The sequence below is a fragment of the Capricornis sumatraensis genome, chromosome 16 (genome assembly GCF_032405125.1).
Source record: "Capricornis sumatraensis isolate serow.1 chromosome 16, serow.2, whole genome shotgun sequence".
In the NCBI taxonomy this organism is placed as follows: domain Eukaryota; kingdom Metazoa; phylum Chordata; class Mammalia; order Artiodactyla; family Bovidae; genus Capricornis; species Capricornis sumatraensis.
Genome location: NC_091084.1, coordinates 17,287,128 through 17,307,360, shown reverse-complemented (window position 1 = coordinate 17,307,360; position 20,233 = coordinate 17,287,128). Strand labels below are relative to the sequence as shown.

The window sequence follows — 20,233 nt, the reverse complement described above, 5'->3', positions numbered from 1 at the left end:
TGAACTGATGTGAGAGCAAAGGGCCCAAGGTCCCCCTCCCTCATGAACTTGAAGATAAAGATAGCACTTTGCCTGTTAGCTTTGGAGCGGGCCATCTCATAGTTATAGTCTTGTGTGGAGACTGGCTATGAGCCTTCCCCAGTTTTCAGATGAAGGTGACACATTATTGAGTTGACAGTGGGACTTTGCAGGCTGCAATTCTGCACCCGGGGAGCTCACTGACCCAGCTAATCGCTGCTCTTGCTTTTCTGCTCTCAATATTGGATGGCCTTCTGCTCCTCCATTCCTGTCCCAGGCCAGTCAGAGCCTGGGAGTTTCCTCTCACTCATTTATATAATAGATGTGGTCACAGCCAATCACGGATGAAAGATTATCTTCAGTTTGTTTTCTGTGAATGAACTGGGGTGTATATGGACAACGGGGGAGACCAGGGTCGGGAAGATCCCCTGGAGAAGGAAATGACAACCCACTCCAGTACTCTTGCCTAGAAAATCCCATGGACAGAGGAACCTGGTAGGCTACAGTCCATGAGGTCACAAAGAATCAGACATGACTGAGTTCACTTTCACTTTCTTTCAGTGGCAGAAACAAGCTCACCCGGTTTGTTATCTGTACCTTCATCTCTTCATTCCTGGGCAGCAGGGGGAGAATGTTAGCGTCTTGAAGGAAGACTCCCCAGACATCAGGCTGCTGATTGATTACTCTAGTAGTGTCTTTATTATTGTTCGCATCACAACCATTTATTGAGTTTTGGGGTCTAAGCCCAGAAATAGGAGTCCATGACGTGGGCCTGGGACGAGACTTAGTCCCTGCCCTCAGGTGTCTTTTTACCTAGTGAAGCAGGTGGATCAGAGGCAAGAAATGCCCCACTGGAAGGGGCAAGGACTGGGCATATGGAGTCATTCAGAAGATGGGTTTTGTAGTGAGATGATTTGGGCTGAGTCCCAGCTCTGTCCCAGTGTCACCAACGCAATGGACATGAACTTGGGCAAAGTCCAGGAGATGGCAGGGACAGGGAGGCCTGGCGTGCTGCCGTCCAGGGGGTGGCAAAGAGTTGGACATGACTGAGCAACACAGCTTAACAACAACTGACTCTGTTAGTTACTGACTGGGTGACTGGATCTCACAGAGCCCGGGTCCCCATCTGTGGCCCAGAGCTCATAAATCACCCCTACCCTATGGATGAGGGCCTCCCTGGTAGCTCAGTCAGTCAAGGTCTGCCTGCAGTGCAAGAGACCCGGGTTCGATCCCTGGGTGGGGAAGATCCCCTGGAGAAGGAAATGGCAACACACTCCAGTATTCTTGCCTGGGGAATCTCATGGACAGAGGTGCCTGGCCAGTTATGAGGTCACAGAGTCAGACACGACTGAGCAACTAAGACTCCCACCCTGTGGATGAGTTAGGAAGGTTCAGGATGACTCTGCGTTGTGTTTGCATACTCAGTACACATATGTTAAGCGTGCGGGATGAATAAGGAACCTTAGCTTCCCAGACCATGCCTTCCTTGGAGACAACCAGGATGGGGGTTCCCATGTCCTTAGGTCTGACCCTGAGGTCAGACATTTCAGAAACACGTCTCTCCATGTTCCTGCTGAAATGCCATTTCTCCCTCTGCCCTGCTTCATTGCCGCCCTGCCTGTGACTGGTCTCAGCTTTTCCTCTGGGTTCAGCTTCTTCTGCTCTGTCCTCTGTATTCCTCTGCCCACTGATGCTCTCCTCTGTTGAAGAATTTAGTAGGAGTGCCTTCTCTCAGTCCTCCGGGTACCCCTCTTATCTGTTCCCAGACTTCTGCAACCAAGGCATATCTCTTCCTTTGTGCCCAAGACTTAATCCAGGTATCTAGAAAGTTCCTGGTCTTCAAGGTCCCTGCCTTGATTCTCTAGGGTTCTCGTAAGAGTAGGACTCCTGAGGTTTCAGGCTTGTTGGTGCATGAATCACAAACTTATCCAAGCTTATTTGCGGGAAGGGTAGGACTGTCGTAAGAAATCACTGGTAAATTCACAGGTACAGGAACAGAGATACACACAGACTTCAAAGGATCCAGAGCCGGGAAACTTCTGAAAAGTCAGCGGTCCCACAGAGCCTTCAGGATCTCTCTCCCACCCTCCTCTGTCTTTTCTCTCTTAAGCAGCTCTTCCATTTTCCCGTGGGTCAGCCTGGCCTTCCTGAAGGCCGTCTAGCAACCTCCCCACCCTGATGATGTTGGGCTCTGAGCTTCTTGGCTCGAGAATCCAAGAAAGCCATCTGGTAGGCTGCCAGCCAGATTGGCTATCATTTAGTTATGCCTGGTAAAGAGGTGGGTGGGAGAGGTCATGTGATGAGAAATAAGTACTAGGTTAAGTTAGACTTAAGAGTTGAGTGTGGCATGCTGGCTGACACGGTTGGCAGAGCTAGTGGTTGCCTGGGAGAGTGCCTACTTGAGGGACCCTCATTACTCAACACAGCCTGGCCTGTGTACCAACCATGCTCCAGAAGACCTTGAGGTGGGTGTCATCCCCCAGGACTGCATGAGTTGGGCTCTTGGGAAAGATCTTACTGAGGCTGTATCAGCCAGGGTCTGGGAAGGAAACAGACAGAACTTTCAAAGTAGTTTAAGTGCAAGAATTGAATGAAGAAACTGCAGAGAATTAAGGGAGTCAACAGGGTGGCTTGTGGCCCTGGTGGCTCAGATGGCAAAGAGTCTGCCTGCAATTCAGGAGACGTGGGTTCAATGCCTGAGTCAGGAAGATCCCCTGGAGAAGGCAATGGCTACACATGCCAGTATCTGTGCCTGGGAAATCCCCTGGACAGATGAGCCTGGAAGGCTACAGTCCGTGGATCACAGAGTAAGACACGACTGAGCAACTAAGCGTGCATGCATGCCCACAAGAAAGTCGTTAAGATACCATCAAGTACCCAGGGCCTGGTTATTGCAGGAAGCTTTCACCATCCCAGGCCTATGGGGTCTGCAGGGAGCCTGGTAAGAGCTGTGACTGCAGAGAAACTCAGCTAGAGTCAGAACTGCAACAGCCAGGTGGGGAGGTTGTTGTTGTTCAGTCATTCAGTCGTGTCCAGCTCCTTGCATCCCCATGGAATGCAGCGAGCCAGGCTTCCCTGTCCTTCACTGTCTCCTGGAGTTTAGAGGGAGCAAGGGAATAAATCGTGTCTTCTCTCCTCCCATTGGCTGCTCCAGTCAGAAGCCAGAGGGCAGGAGAGCTCAGATGATGTGGTCCCTAGAAATCAGGTCCCTGGGACATGGAGCAGGGCATGGAAGAGAGTGGAGAATGGATCTCGGAGGCCAAAGAAGAGCACCCCACACGGGAGCTGTGAGGTTAGAGCCAGGCCTGGGCCCCCAGATAGGACATAGGTAGCAGGGAGGAGTGGTGAAGACACCCCAGCCAGTGCTGACAGGGGCCGCAGCACAGAGGTAAGCAGGGCAGCGATTCCATCCTAACCACGTAACTGACTCAGCTGGGGGACGCGAGTGTACTTTTCTGGTTGATGTATGAGAAGATTTGGCAGGAGGCATTGGAGGGGGCGGGTGGTCATGACTATGCCAGTTTGTCATTTAACCTGCAAGTACAGGATGCTCTTGAAGATGTTAGAAAGAGTAGTGAGACATGGTCCAAAAAGTGCAAATAGCAAAAAGAGGCTCTCACCTCACACGTGAGTAAGGCGCAAAATCCATGTGTACCCGGTTTTGTGATCAGAACATTAGCTGCTGTGATGAGTGGAGGATCCAAATGGCCCTGTAGTACTTATTCTCTTTCTCGGCTTTACCATCCCAGCTCTTGCAATTTGAGGATAACACCTCTCACACAGTATTAATAGGGTGTGAAAAAATCAAGCCCAGCTGGGCCACCACCAGAGCTGACCTCATCAGCGTTTGTGCCTCAGAGTTGTCCATGGACCCTTGTTCCGGCATCAGCCTTACTGGGGGTGGTGGTTAAAAATGCAATCTTGAAACCACCAGAGGCCTTCTGAAAGCATCTCCAGTGTGGAGCCCAGAAATCTGCCTTTTAAACAAGATTTAAGTTGCTTCTAATACAGGCTGAATTTTGAGAAGTATTGGTTTAAGGAAACATCACTAATTTCCTATAGAAGCTGTATAGAGAGGGGCTTATTTCCATTAAAGAGCAAACATGAATCTGATAGTGATCTAGCGCAGGGGTTCTCCATTTGGAATCACCTGGAGAACTTACAAAAAAAAAAATCCTGAACTGATCTCCAAGCACCACCCCCACTCAAGCTTTTTGAAGCTTCCAGGTGGCGCTAGTGGTAAAGAATCTGCTTGCCAATACCGAAGATGCGGGTTCGATCTTGGGGTCAGGAGGATCCTCTGGAGACAGAGGTGGAAATGGCAACCCACTCCAGTCTTCTTGCCTGGGAAGTCCCATGGGCAGAGGAGCCTGGTGGGCTACAGTCCTTGGGACTGAAAGGAGCACACACACAGGTGATTCTAAGAGCCTCTGATCTTGTCTGCACGCCGAAGGTGGAAAAAATTAGAAATGGGGATGTCTCAATTTAACTGACTTTTCTGAATTCTGTAGCACATAGTCAAATGCTAAAAATAATTGCGCTGGAAAAGAAAGCAACAGTGGAGTGGAAAACTGGCTTCAGCGAGTAAGGAGGAATAGGACCAGGGGTGTTGTAATCCGAGAAGGTACCGCAGGTCTAGAGAGGCCTTAAAGGCGCAGGGGGCTATCTCGGGCTCCCGGGGAAGGGGCGGGAGACGTCCCACGGGAGTTTCCCTCAAGGCCTCCCTTGCCTGCACCCAGTGCCAATTTAGGATTGGGTCTTTTTTTCTTTTTCTTCCACTTTCTCTTTTTTTTTCTTCCACTTTCTTTCCTTTTTAAAAAAATTATTTTTAATTGATTAATGATTACAATATTGGTTTGATCTCTGTCACACGTCAACATGAATTCACCGCAAGTATACCTAGGTCCCCTCCCTCTTGACTCTCTCTTCCGACTTCCACCCTCTCCCGCCCCTCTAGATTATTACAGAGCCCCCCATTTGAGTTCCCTGAGTCATACAGCAAATTCAGGATTGGATCATTTTTTTCACCCCGCCCCTTTTATTTGCATTTGTTCAGATTTTGAAGAGAAAGGAAGGTCTCACATGCAAGGGCGCCATCCTTTCCTCCCCTCTGCTGTCCCACCGTCTTCTGACCTAGGAGGGTAGAACTCCTAGGTCGCGCACGTCTTTGCGTCTGCACGGCTTCCCCGACGCAGATGCGTGCCAGGCGCCTACAGTGTGCCCAGTGCCGGGGCAGCTCTTCCCGAAGGCAGGGGGGAGTGTGGGCAGCCTGGAGGAAGGGTGACTCAGGGCAGGAAGGCTGTTCAGGAAATGAAAAACCCTGCATTTCTCATCCCCTAAAAAAAAAAGGAAAAAGCATCCTTCTCATTCTTCTAAAGCTGTTTCTACTCCCAAGAGGATAAAGAAGAGTTTTGATGCCAAGCAGGGAGGATTTCTTTTTTTCCTGCAGTGGGTGGGTCACAGCTGTTTATGCCTTTCCTGAGGAGCTGAAAGGCCTGGCGGTTTACTCCTCAAAAATCCTTTCTCACCTCTTGTGGCCCCACTGGCCTCCACTTCTGTTTTGAAACACGGCTTTTCTGAAACCCCAGCTGGGTGTTTTCCGTGGTGAGTCCTCAGATCAATTCATTCTGACGCTGGGAGCATGCAGAGGCTCGGTCCGCAGCCTCCAGCTCTGATAAGGTTAACTGATGTTCCGATGGTCAGCTACACTCTTGGTTTCTTGCAAGGGGGGGGCCCTCTCACCCACCTGCTGATGGGCCGTGGGGTGACCGCGTTTCTTTAATATCCGTGTCCGTGTTCGTGCTGTTCAACTCATCCATGGACCTAACTCTGGTTGAAAAGCAAAACACCCCCAGAGGAAACGTCCTGTCCCCGTGGCCACAGTTCGATAGGAGTTGGCGAGGTTGCTTGCGACCGGAGTCTGGTGTGAATCATTATCAGCGTGTGCTTATGGAGACTGAGTGGGGGAAGGAGACTCCAGCCTTCCTAGGGCGCATCAGTGCGGAGCTCCAGCACCCCTTTGATCATCCTTCTCCATGACCAGCTTTCCCAGGGAGAAATCCTGGAGCAGAGATAGAGGTCGGTCCGTTCTTCCTGGAGCCCCTCCTTCCTTGTCTGCGAGGACATCGTATGCGCATCTGTGGCTCACATGGGAGATCATTCTTTCATCGTGTTGAAACTGTCTCCCTGGCGTCCTGGGCTGACCCTTCCCCACGTTGTCCTTGGGGTCAGCCTGCCCAGCACCGGATTCCCTCGTGTCCCGCACCCCTCAGCCCTGTCTGTACTCCGGCCAGCCCCCATCAGCCATGGGCCCACCTGCCCCATCCCCGAGCCCACCCCGCTCCTCTCTGCTCCTGCTCTGTGTGCTCCCAGCAGTGGTGCCCTGAAGCTTGCCTGGACTTCACAGCCCAGGAGCCCTCTGGGACAGGGCCCCTGCTTAGGGACTCCCTGGCCCTCTAGCCCATTGCTTTGTTATCGTCTCCCTGAGATGCTCCCCAATGCTGCATGTCTGGAGACCTAGGCTGTCCCACACTCCCAGTGCCCTTTCTTCCTTGGAGGTTTGTAGGGGGCTGGTGGAATATCTTTGCTCACCCCTGTGGGCCCTGCTTCTCCTGCTGAGGACATGTTCCTCCCCTGCCTTTACGTAAAGTCAAGTCACTCAGTCGTGTCTGACTCTTTGTGACCCCGTGGACTGTGGCCCACCAGGCTCCTCTGTCCAGGGGATTCTCCAGGCAAGAATATTGGAGTGGGTTGCCATTTCCTTCTCCAGGGGGTCTTCCCGACCCAGGGATCGAACCTAGGTCTCCTGCATTGCAGGAAGTTGCTTTACCCTCTGAGCCATGAGGGAAGACTGCTCGAATGCAGATCTGTCTGCAGCCTCTTGCCCAAACCCAGCCACGTCCACCACCTGTCTTCCTTCCTGAGCCCGCTGGGGAAATTGCCCTCTGAAGCCTCATGAATGACTCTCATCATCACAGCCCTCGGCCCTTGTCTCCATCCTTCCTTTTCCTCTCTGTGCAGGTGGCATGCACTGCTGATCCTCCTCTAGCCAAAGCTCTGTCCTCTCTTGACTTCAACGTGATACTGGACGATTGATTCCCCCGCGGCACCATCAGTTTCCCAGTTGCCCCTCCTGTCCACCCTCCATCCCATCCTCCAGTGTCTCCTTCCTCACTGCTCTTGCTCACCTAGAGGCTGGGCTGCTGATGGGTGGGGCTAGGACCTTTTGAATCTGAGAATGCCCAGCATGGCCTTGGCTGTGCCATTGACAAATTGAGTGGCCTTGTACCTGCCCCTTACCCAAGTTTTAGTTTTTCTGTGTGTAAAGTGGACATGATGATACTAGTTACCTGGTGGGGTTTTGTCAAGAGTCAATGAGTTGATGACTCATTTGAAAAAACCCTGATGCTGGGAAAGATTGAGGGGAGGAGGAGAAGAGGACGACAGAGGATGAGATGGTTCGATGGCATCACCGACTCAATGGACATAGGTTTGGGTGGACTCCGGGAGTTGGTGATGGACAGAGAGGTCTGGTGTGCTGCGGTTCATGGGGTTGCAAAGAGTCGGACGCAACTGAATGGGTTGCTGCACAGCAGTGTTTTCTAAATGATAGTCATTTGCACCCCTGCTTTGCCAGAGTCCCGCTTATACTGCTATTTACTTGAGATTTGGTCTTTACATTGACTTTAAATAAAGTTATTGGAAAACAAATTTAGTCTTATCCTAAATAATCATATCCATGAAATTGTGTGTAGGAATTACTGGTTATATCTTCGCAGGAGAAATTAAACATGAATGCATAGCTATTAAAATAGAAGCATCTGTTGGTTCACTTCTCACTGTCCACAAGAAACACAGAGTTACATGTACGGTCCTGCAAATCTTACGTGAGTCATGCCCCAGTACCCCGACCCCAGGATGCGTGTGCACCAGGATGAGCCTTTATCTCTCTGTGGCCAACCTTGCTTTCATGCCCAAGCTCCAGTTCTGTATCTCCAGCTGCTATAAAATGTTTCTGCCTGTCAGCTTGGTCCCTTTTAGAGGTCGGCCTGTTCACTTTCCCTCCATTGCCCTTCATTTTCGGGTGACCTGGGCTCCAGAGGTGGACATCATCTTTCACCTTCCAGGGACCCTGCTGGGTCTGCCTCCACGTCCTGGGGCACCTTCCTTCCAAAGTTACGCACATGTCCTTTCCTTTCCATTCCCTCAGCTACCTCACAGTCTTTCCTGCCCAGTGTGGGTAAGTGTATATTTCCCTGAAATTTACACATTCCTAATGAAGCAACAGTTAGAACTGGACATGGAACAACAGACTGGTTCCAAATAGGAAAACGAGTATGTCAAGGCTGTATATTGTCACCCTGCTTACTTAACTTATATGCAGAGTATATCATGAGAAACGCTGGGCTGGAAGAAGCACAAGCTGGAATCAAGACTGCCTGGAGAAATATCAATAACCTCAGATATGCAGATGACACTACCCTTATGGCAGAAAGTGAAGAGGAACTAAAAAGCCTCTTGATGAAAGAGAAAGAGGAGAGTGAAAAAGTTGGCTTACAGCTCAACATTCAGAAAATGAAGATCGTGGCATCTGGTCCCATCACTTCATGACAAATAGATGGGGAAACAGTGGAAACAGTGTCAGACTTTATTTTTGGGGGCTCCAAAATCACTGCAGATGGTGACTGCAGCCATGAAATTAAAAGACGCTTACTCCTTGGAAGGAAAGTTATGACCAACCTAGATAGCATATTGAAAAGCAGAGACATTACTTTGCCAACAAAGGTCTGTCTAGTCAAGGCTGTGGTTTTTCCTGTGGTCATGTATGGATGTGAGAGTTGGACTGTGAAGAAAGCTGAGCGCCGAAGAATTGATGCTTTTGAACTGTGGTGTTGGAGAAGACTCTTGAGAGTCTCTTGGACTGCAAGGAGATCCAACCAGTCCATTCTGAAGGAGATCAGCCCTGGGATTTCTTTGGAAGGAATGATGCTAAAGCTGAAACTCCAGTACTTTGGCCACCTCATGCGAGGAGTTGACTCATTGCAAAAGACTCTGATGCTGGGAGGGATTGGGGGCAGGAGGAGAAGGGGACGACAGAGGATGAGATGGCTGGATGGCATCACTGACCTGATGGACGTGAGTCTGAGTGAACTCCGGGAGTGGGTGATAGACAGAGAGGCCTGGCATGCTGCGATTCATGGGGTTTCAAAGAATCGGACACGACTGAGTGACTGAACTGACTGATGCTCTGGCCTTAGGGAATGTACAGATCAAGTCCAGACTCGGAAACGCAGCATTGAAAGGACCCAGAGAGCAGAGAGGAGCTGGAGCACCTTATAGTTGCTGAAGTCAGACCACGTGGGTTTGCAAACTCAGCCTCCCCCACTGACAGCGTGATATCCGCACGCTACTCAGTGACTGAGCCTGCATTACACGTTCTACAGAGGAGGCAGTAGGGATCCTGTTAGGATTAAGAAGGTGTGTCCTGTAACACACTTACATGGTGCTCACTACCTAGAGAGCACTCCGTGAGCTTTAGTTGTAATTATTCTATGAGGAGTTATCTGTATATCAGATCATTTATAATCTGGTCCCCTGCTATCCCTCCCAATTAAAGCTTTTCCTTTCTCAGAGTCCCATTTTCACAGACTCCCCATCTCTCAAGCCTTTGTGCAGATGTCTCCTTAAGTCATACTGACCTTTCTGTTTCTCTAAGTTTATCAAAACCTTGCATATCCTTCTAACCCTGCCTCAACTTTTGTTTTCTCCAAAAGCTAAAGATATCTTATCTTCTCTGACTGTTTATGGTGTCCTTCCTTCCTCTGGAATCTGGTTGCTCTTTTTCTTCATAACATTTATTTGGCACTTAAGTTTATCTGGTTTTTCCTTGGTTTCCTATTTAGTTTTGTATGTGTCTGTGTCTTGCTTCTCTAAGTAGATGGTGAGTTTCTTGATGCCATTTGGAGGTATGTGAAGCAGGGATTCAGAGCAGCAGCTGTGACATCATCACTCACCAACTGTGTGACCTTGAGTATGCTACTTAATCTTGATATGCCTCAGTTTCTCCACCTGTCAAAAAATGATAATAATAGTACCTAGTGTTTGTGGGTTTAGATGAGTGAGTACTTGGTGCAGCTACTTACTGATTTAGTACGTGTGAAATTCTTAGAATAGCGCCTGCCATGTGGTACTCACTAAGTGTTGCTGGTTATTATTGCTATTATTACCATTCCTCCTGTTTCCTCCTACAGTAGCAGTCACACATAAATAGCCTCAATACATATTGTTGAATGGGTGCCTATTTCCCCTCCAGTTCTCCTTCTCAATTTTCTCCTAATCTATTTTTCTTCCATGCATATTAGCAGGAAAATTGAAAGTCTCCTTTTTTTAATTCCAAAGGAGGGGAAAAAAATCTCATGGGTTTAAGTAGCTTTGGCTGTCTGCTAAAGTAAACAGACAAACTCATTGAGAGAAACAGGTTTTTTTCTTGGCATTAAATTTGAAAAGGAATTTATTATAAAGTTGTTTATGGGGCAGGATGCTGGTGGATGGGGAGTGCTCATTCTTCTAAAACTTACCTAACATGTTGTGATTAGGAAAAAAAAAATTCCATTAAACCCAGAAGCTGTATCAAATAACACTGGCAGCCCAGGAGGACTAGGTCAATAGCGAGGTAGGTTACACAGAGAGCTTTGTACCTGTCCCTTCACCCAGGGAGTCTGCTGAGAAACCGAAGAGAAAGGTTAGTGGTGCTTGCAAAAGGGCAAGGGCAGCCCAAAAACTGTAATCTGAAATTACCTCTTACATCATAGGTGTATTTTTGTCTTTAGGGAGCAGTGTTGTTGGTAATTTAGTGTAATTGCAGTAACCAGCTCATTAAACTGTGTCTGCAGAGAGCCTGGAAAAACACAAAAAACACCTGCCCTTTATGGGACAGTGTCTCAAAGAATGCATTCGACTTTTAAATCAAATATTCTTATTGTTTTCAGTACAGTTTCCCATACATGAGTCAGAGATTTTAGTTACACACACACTTGGCTGTTCCTTCAGAAAGTGAGAGCCTACTAAGATACAGTGGTTGTTTCATAGAGTTTAGTAAGCATGATGAGGGGGAAGCTGTTATATCTGATTTTATTTAGACTTTCAGATGATTCTTTAACAAATGACATTAGAACCACAGTTATCTTGAGATCAAAACAAAGTTTTGTCATAATTCAAAGACAGGTTAACTTTTGTCATAAGTTAAAGCAGCTTTAAGACAGGAAGTAGAAATCGTGATAGACGTTTCTCCCAGTAGAGATCAGTTAGCAGACCGTTTTAAGGCCCTGGGTTTTAATATGTTTTATGTTGAGATGGTAGAGTGATTTCATAATGGAATATCCATTTTTAATGACTCCAAATTGCAAATACAAAATCAATGAAAATGAATTTGAATAATACAGAAATACCTATATGAAGAGATGAGAGAATTATAGCTAATAGATAAAGCAAAGGAATTAGTAAAAAATAAAGAAAAACCAAACAGGTTGTTTGTAAGCTGGCTGGTGTGTTTTGGCAAAGGGCTGGGAGTCCTTCTGTCTTATTCTTAGTGAGAGAGTTCAGCCTGTAAAGTTCTTAACACATCAGAGAAAGGTCTGGGAAGGTACTGTTCTACTTACACCACACAGGAGGTGGCCTAAATAGAAAAGAAGGAGATTTAAGCAAAGTAAATAAATTTGGGGATGATAAATCTATAGTGAGTTATAAAAGTAAACAAGGCATGTTTTAGCAGAAACTTTATAACATTAGACAAAGTTCCTGGGCAGGTGTGCAGTTCCTCACCTTCCATTGCAATCACATAGAAATATTGAATTTTAAAATTATTTATATATTTAAATTGAATTCATATTTCAGCAAAAAAGTAAGAAGAAATTTTCAGGTGCCAGAAATATATGAGAAATCAGTAGCCAAAGCTGTGTGTGGGAGGACACGTGAAAGCTCTAAACTGCCTGTGGACAGACCTCAAGGTTACGTAATCTATCCATGCCATGGGTCTGGAGCTGAGCTCTCCAGGTAAAGCTAGGGGCTGGCCAACTGTTGCAGCTTTGGTGAACCAGGCAAGAAAGGTACTTGCAAGTTGTTATAGGAAGTAGCTGCCTACACCATGTCATTAGTGGAAACAGTCAACCTCCAGAAGTAAGCCTGAAGCTGTCATTTTTCCTTTGTATGGGTCCAAATGTGCACTGCTTTCTCCATGTGGAAACCCTAACCTATGAAAAAACTCAGAAGCTAGTCCAGATTCAGGTGAACTCTTTAGAGCTCCAGAAGAAGCAACTGCAAAGGCAGTCCTATTAGATTTGTTTTTGTTTCCATTTTTGTCTTTTTTGTTTTCAACAGACCATCATGGACCTTTTATGAAGACAAGCTCATGGGCAAAAATTGCAGAGCACTTAAGTATACACATGACCCTAAAGTCAAGCAATAGGAGCAACAAAATAAACTGAAAAGCCAAATAAAATAGACAGATCTTAAAGGGAATTTAAGAATATCTAAGAAAGATGAAAAAAAAATTTCTCAAGAGAAAAAAAAAAAACCAGAATTTTCAATAGAACCAAATAGAAATGCTAGGAAAGAAAGACGGGTCATTGAAATGAGAAACAAAAGGAAAAAAAGAAAAACACCTCAACAAAGTAGGTATTAAACTAAACATACCTAAGGAGAGACTTAGTGACTTGGAAGATAGATCTAAGGACTCACCTGGAGTGCAATATAGAGAGTTAATAAGATATAAATGGCTCATATGGTAAAGAATCTGCCTGCAATGCAAGAGACCCAGCTTCAGTCCCTGGGTTGGAAAGATCCTCTGGAAAAGGGAATGGCTACCCACTGCAGTCTTTTTGCCTGGAGGTGTCCACAGATAGAGGAGCCTGGAGGGCTACAGTACATGGGGTCTCAGAGTCAGACCTGGCAGAACGACTAATGCACAACACTATGAAAAAGAACGTTAAGTCACAAAAAAAGGATAGAGAGGCTTTGATGTGATTGGATCCTCGGAGGAGAGAATAGAGAGTTCATTGAAGATCAGTATATGGTCTCATAAAACATTCTTTGGTATTTTGGTCAGAGATTTAAGACTGTGTTCCCTGGTGGCTCAGACAGTAAAGCTTCACCCTGCAATGTGGAACACCTGGGTTCGATCCCTGGGTTGGGAAGATCGCCTGGAGAAGGAAATGGCACCCCACTCCAGTACTCTTGCCTGGAAAATCCCATGGACAGAGGAGCCTGGTAAGCTACGATCCATGGGGTTGCAGAGACAGACTGAGCAACTTCCCTTGTAAGACTGTGTTAGGTAAGCCTTGAGAAATCTATTATTTATTTTCTGTTTTGATTTTGACTGGTAGCATCCATACTGATTTATGTACAGTATATACATCACTGTATTGAACTGTGACCAGGCAAGACAATCCTAGAATGCCTGACAGTTTTTCTCCATGACGTTTCACTGTGCTTACTGTTCTCTGTTATAGCTGCTGGTGTAGAGAAAGAAAGCAAGTAGCCAAGTAAGGTGCTAATAGAACCAACGTCTCTGGGAGACCAGCCAGCTGCCCACTTTTTAAGGGTAGTAGTATGCTTCCTTCATAGCTCAGTCGGTAAAGAGTCTGACTGCAATGCAAGAGATGTGGGTTCGATCCCTGGGTCAGGAAGATCCCCTGCAGAAGGAAATGGCAGCCCACTCCAGTATTCTGGCCTGGAGAATCCCATGGACAGAGGAGCCTGGCAGGCTACAGTGTATGGAGTCGCAAGAGTCGGACACGACTGAGCGACTAAGTGCAAGCGTGCAAGCTGGAAACTCCTCTGGCCGGTTGCTCCTGCCTGAGCTGCCACCTTCCTTGGCTTGTGAAGCTGGCGGCTGAGCTTCCGTGTGCTCTGGGCGAAGGCAGAAAGGAAGCCTGAGGGCCGGTCTGCATGTGTGCCCATTCACCTTCCTCTTTCCACTCTCCCTTCTTTCTGGGGATTGCAACCCCAGGGCGCTCAGACCGGCTTCTCTCCCTGTACATTTAAGGAATTTTATTTATTCTGTGTCATAGCGAGAAAAGGAGACTGTGATTTCTTTTTCTGTTTGGTTTTCTACTCTCTGGCGTAGAAAACTGGTACAGCAGTGTCCATTAATATGTGGAAAGCATGGCTTAGTCATAAAGAATGTGTGCCTTAGGAATAAAATGACTGACCTCAGTTCAAATTCTGTCCTGCTAATTTTTGGATGACTTTGGAAAAATTCACCTTTCTGTGTTTTAGTTTCCCCACCTGTAGAATCAGGTAGGAAAAAAAGACCTTCTGTAACATTATATTGAAATCATTTAATTGGTAGTTAAGGAAAATTAGTCCTTGACCTCCTGCTGTATTGCTATATAGGTACCGGATACAGACATTCTATCTTCACTTCCAACACTACATTCTACCCTGTCGTCAAACCATAGAGCCAATTTGGGGTTCATAACAATACAGTGACCATGGATGTGGGGTTCTGAAGAAGGCCAGGAAAAGGGAAAGGAAGACGTGCTCTCTCCTGCCTGTGCATCCGGACCACATCGTTTAGTCTCTGCTTTGCCTGCAGAGGCTCAGGGCAGGGAGGTGCACAGGGCCCCCTGCGGAATTAGGTCCCGACCTCCGCAGTCACCTCGGTTCATCCTGGCCGGTTCCCATGTACCTGCGAGCTGCGGGCAGGAGAGACTCCGTTATGGCAGATATCTGGAGCCCACTGAACTCAAGTGGCCTGAGAGGACGTGGAAGCCCCCGCCTTAGTCTCCTCTGACCTTAGCCACGGGAGACCATGCTCTGAAGTTTGGGAGTAAATCAACCCACAATTCTGGTTTCTAAGAGCAGGATGTTGTAGGCTGTCTCTTACACACATGCACACACACCCAATCTCACTCTCTTCTTTTCTCCCCCCTCTCTTTTATCCCTCCCCTTTTCTTTCCCTGCCTGGCCCTTTTTGGTTCCTTCCCCTTCTTTATCTAAGAATCTCTTTTCTCTGCTTGTGTTCCAGCCTGCCTTCTGTCCTTGCAGGCATTATTTCACCCCTGGGTGGCTCTTGGAAAGAAGATGAACCAGTGTGTTGCCCTATGCTCTGTCACTGGCTACCAGTAAAAAAAAAGAACAAAAAAAAACAAAACCCAGCTCCAGGTTTCCTCTAGTTGGGATAAAGAAGCCACACCAGGCTAAATGCAGACACAGTACCCTAGTAAGCAGGGAGAATAAACAGGCACCCTAAAATTCCTGGCCTTCCACCCAAGACTCTACAATCTTGGCTCTGCCATACCTTAATCTCATGATTCAGGAATGAGGCAGATATTTCCATGAGTTGTATCTTCTGGCTATAGGAGAGCAAGGGCAGCTTTACAAAATGGATGAGTGTCTTATCGCTGTCCTCTAGGGGTGTGGTGGGAGTGGGGACCATCCAGGATCATTTCTAATTCGAGTCTGGGGGCAGGGACGGAATGACCTTGAAAGGTGAGGCTATGGAATACTCCATTCGCTTTCATGACTATTCCTGCTTTCACACCACCTTGCTCATTCGTTGCCCTCACTAATGCTACACATGCGTGCATGAGCATGCCTACATTTGCTGTTGCAGAGCTGGAGAAATGCAGAGTGGGTTGCCCTCCCACGTGAGGTACAGCAATCCACATGGCCTTGGCCCCCTTGGGTTTAGCAAGTAGCACCAACTCTAGGGAATCAATTAGTCAGAATTTACTTCTTTTAATTCATTTCTTTTTTTCCTTTTGAAACTAACATATAAATCATCTGTGGGTTAATGTAGGTAAGAGCTGAACCAAGAGAAACAAGAAAACAAGGGAAAAAATGTATCACTTGTATCCTTGGGAGTTGATCAGCCATAATGGACATTTTCATGCATTTCAAACTTTTTTCTTGCTCATTTTTAGGCTTAAAAAATTGTTATCATTTAATTTTATAATCTGCCTTTTCCTTTCAAAATTATAGCACATATTTCCCTATCATTACAAGTGCTTTTTAATGGCTTTGAGATATTTCCTTGATGGATATAAGACCATTTATTTAACTGTTGCCAGTTTTTGAAAATGTAGGTTGGTTCAGCTCCCTGCCATTATAAATACTGCAGTGATCAGTTAATACTGATCTCAGATTAACAAGAGTGCCTTGAGATTCTCAAGTGGTAACAAATCTCCCTGCCAATGCAGGACACATGGGTTCGATTCCTGGATTGGGAAGATTCCCTGGAAAAGGAAATGGAAATTTATTCCAGTATTCTTTCCTGGAAAATCCCATGGACAGAGATGCTGGGCAGGCTACAGTCCATGGGTCACAAAGAGTTGGACATGACTTAGTGACTAAAAAACAAGTTGAGATTCTAGTATGTGTCTGTCCTTGACTGGGTCCTATGTACAGGATCCATGGTGTCAAGAAATTTATAGTCTAATTTGGGAGCTAAAAACAGAGTTTGGGGTCAGTCCTGACCTATTTCCTTTCATCTTTTCAGATTGGCAAAGTGACATATATATTATACTGCTGAATTTAAAATGAATAGAGCAGAACTAAGAGGGATATATATATATATATATAGTTATTGATATTTAGCAAATAGCTCAATAGGCCTAGACAGAAAATGCATTGTTAATAATAGCAAATATTATGAGGAGATGAAGATCGAAGAGCAGCTGGTCAAATTCTATCTTGGCCTGGGAAGTATCTAATATAACTGACAATAATCTATACATGTCCCTCTATTTGATTTAAATTCTCTGATTAGAGTTGATTGCTCTTTATATATCTCAAAATATGCAAAATTCACTTAAGACTACGTTCTTTAAATTGCAGCTCACATTGGTGGCTGATTATCTGAATTCAAGTTCTGATTTTTACAGGCCTGCTGAGATTTACTTGTCCGCTTGCTTTCATTTTTGCAGTCAATTTGAATCTCATGGAAAAACATTCCCGGAAAAGGGCATGACGTTTATAAAACCACAGCAGATTGAAAACTGGTGTTCTGATAGTGTATTTGTGTGAGTGTGGGATAGGTCATTACTGTAGGTCGAGAGTGGAATAGACGCAGAGAGTGGAAGAGGATATAACCAACTTGAAAGATGCTTTCAGACACTAGGGTTGTGGGGTATTAGGATGAAGTGTGTGTGTACTTTCAGACCAAAGGGTTGGAAGTGTCTGTATAGTAGGGACTTCACTAGAGTCTGGGCAGAATGGTCTGAGGATCCCCAGTCTGCTGTGAACAGGGACGCATCTCAACCTCGCTCTCTCCTTTCAGATTGATGACCCCAACAGCAGCCTGGAGGAGGTGATGGATGAGGCCGAGGCCATCAGGTCTGTGAACAAGCTGGGAAGCAACCAAGCCTTGAATGCAGATTTCCTGGGTTCTGATTACCGGACCGGGCAGCTCTACCCGTTCTCCCTCAGCACTGACCCCAACTCGGCCACCTTCACTCTCACAAATGCAGCTCCAATGACCCCGTCCTTCCAGGAAAGGTGGTACATGAATCTCAACAGTCTGATGGAGCGAGCTCTGACCCCGCAGTGTGGCAGCGGGGACGAGCTCTATATCATCACAGGTGCCGTGCCCTCAGACCTCAGGGTCAGCGACAGAGTGAGCATCCCGGAGTTTGTTTGGCTGGCGGCCTGCTGCGCGGTCCCTGCAGGAGGCTGGGCCATGGGCTTTGTCAAGCACACCCGTGACCAGGAGGTCATCGAGGATGTGATGCTGAGGGACCTGGAGAAGCTGCTTCCATTCCACCTTCAGCTGTTCCAGAACAACTGTGGGGAAACTGACCAAGACACAGAGAAGATGAAAAAAATCCTGGAGGTGGTTAACCAAGTCCAGGATGAGGAGCGGAGGCTGGACTCTGAGGGTGGCTCCGAGACGCTCTCCAGCGCGAGGGGAACCAGATCTGCCCTGCCACCTCTGGAGACATCTGGGGAAGGGAGTAGTCTTCTGGGAAGACTCCTGGGCTTTGTCGTTACCCCGTTGATCAAGCTCTGCCAGTTAATTTATTACCTTGCCTTTGGGATCCTGAAGTACACTGTGTATTTCCTCTGGTATGTCACTAAGCAGGTGATTAACGGTCTAGAAAGTTGCCTTTATCGCCTGGGGTCAGCCACCATCACCTACTTCTTGACCATCGGGGAGGAACTGGGCAGCATTCCCTGGAAGGTCCTCAAAGTCACGGTCAGGGTCACCAGGGCTGTGCTCCGGATCCTTTGTTGCCTGCTGAAGGTGGTCTGCCGTGTCGTGGGTGTCCCTGTCCGGGTGCTTGTGGACGTGGCCACGTTCCCCGTGTACACCATAGGCGCAGTTCCGATTGTCTGCAGGGACATTGCCATGGGCCTTGGTGGCATCCTCTCTCTGCTCGTTGACATGGCTTTTGGCACCATGGGTGGTCTATTTCAGGTCATCTTTACTGTCTGCAAGCGGGTTGGCTACAAGATTACTTTTGACAATCCTGGGGAGTTATAGGAAAAAAAATTATGAGTGCCCTGTCCCAGTGAATTTGGTTTCTTTTTAATAGAGAAAGCTGGAATATTTTGTCTATACTATGGGTTTCTGTTCACTGTCAATTATATTTTGGCCTTTGGTGGGGGTGTCTGCCTGTTCCAACCTAACCCAAGAGACGTGTTCAGGGTGGGATTATGTGTAGGTTGCCTGTTGGGATGTGGGTGAACTTCCAAGCCGTCCCCTTCAGTTAGTCACTCTGATACAGGAGACCTTGTGATAGATGCTAGTGTTCATTTGTGATCAGTAAAAATTACAGAAGAAGAATCTGGAAGAGGACCACTTTAAACCAAACTGTCTCTGAGAAAAGTAGAAAGGAATTTATTCCTGCTATTACTCTCTGAGACTCAAGACAAAACTGATATAAGTATTCCTGGCCAATTTGTTATCATTTTGCTTCTCTTTCTCCCCAGCTCAGCTGACTTGGTGAGGTACAGACCACTTCCTTGTTGAAATAGCTCTCTTAGGATATAGAATATGTTACGTCCCTTAGCTTTCCATGACTCCCCAGGATCTGTAAGGTTGTTTTGTTTCTCCAAAGTTGAATTTTGCTACATTTTTCCTTTGAGTTAATGGTAAGCATTATATGCAAATATGGCATAACAAATTCTGAATGCAAGGGCTAAGATTGTTTGCCCCTTGAATGCTACCCAGATATTAAAAAGGGAGTGCAAAGATCAGACCTCTGCTCTGAATAGGTGCCGTAGGTCTGAGGATATCCTTAGCCAAGCTTGGATTAACGACATATATTAAATCTCTGGCTGAGAAGATGGAGCTCAAAGACCTACATGTTAAGCTAATACGAAAATTCATACTCTGCAAAATACTAGATCAGTCTTTCTTAAACTTCCAGCAAGTACCCAATAGAGTAAAATGTTCTGACTCTGTCCTTAAATGGTGGTTTTAGTATAAAGGTATAAAAAAATAGTCAGAAAATTATAACTCTTCTGGCCATCTTGGAAAAAAAAATTCATAGACACATATATCTAAGTTTATATGTATATAGTCTTGATTCAGAATCATTATCTCAGGAAATTATTTTTATAGTGTGTTTGATGCTAGAAAACATAACTCTCCCATTAAAGCAAGTTATTTATGAGAGCTAATCTCCAATTTATTGATCAAGCACTTGTCATTTTAATTCTTGCACTGAAAAATGATAACAGGAAGAAGCTGAAGCTCCCAAACTTTGCTCTGCCTTCTAGAGCCAAGAGGGAATCACCTGGATTTTTCTGAGTGTTCTAAAGAGTTCCTGTGAGGTAGAGTAGGACCCAGTGTAAACTGCTGATTTGGAGGTGCAGGCCACCATGCATCTGAAAGTTTATTGCAGAGACCTGGGTCCAGAAAGGCAACGAGGAGAGAAGGATGGGCGAACCATTGGCATCAAGTTGATGCCCAAGAAATGTGAGTGTGATGAGAGTTACTTTTTTTGCAGAAGAATAATGGAATTGGACCCGAAGTACCAAGGCAGCCGGCAAGCTGCCGTCCTGATCAGTTTCTTACGTGAGGTAGGATAGTGGGACACCAGACCATGAACCTGTCATAGGAAGTAATACACTAGATTATCTAAGACTCTCAGGCAGTATTTTACCAACACTTCCACTGGTGACCGTAAAAATCTGTAGTCAGGCTTTCCTTCATTTCAGTAGCGTGAGGAGCCATGGAGGAGAAGAGTGTGCCTTGGTACTGATGGGTCAG

General features: G+C 46.5%; 1 protein-coding gene across 1 annotated transcript in view; it reads left to right on the top strand.

Annotated features, from left to right (window-relative positions):
- Nucleotides 1-18,499, top strand: part of ENDOD1 (endonuclease domain containing 1) — a 31,625-nt gene extending 13,126 nt beyond the window's left edge. Inside the window, exon 2 of the mRNA XM_068988707.1 lies at nt 17,297-18,499. Coding sequence (XP_068844808.1) covers nt 17,297-18,499 — 1,203 coding nt within the window. The remainder of the gene's footprint in view (nt 1-17,296) is intronic.
- Nucleotides 18,500-20,233: the final 1,734 nt, after the last annotated feature.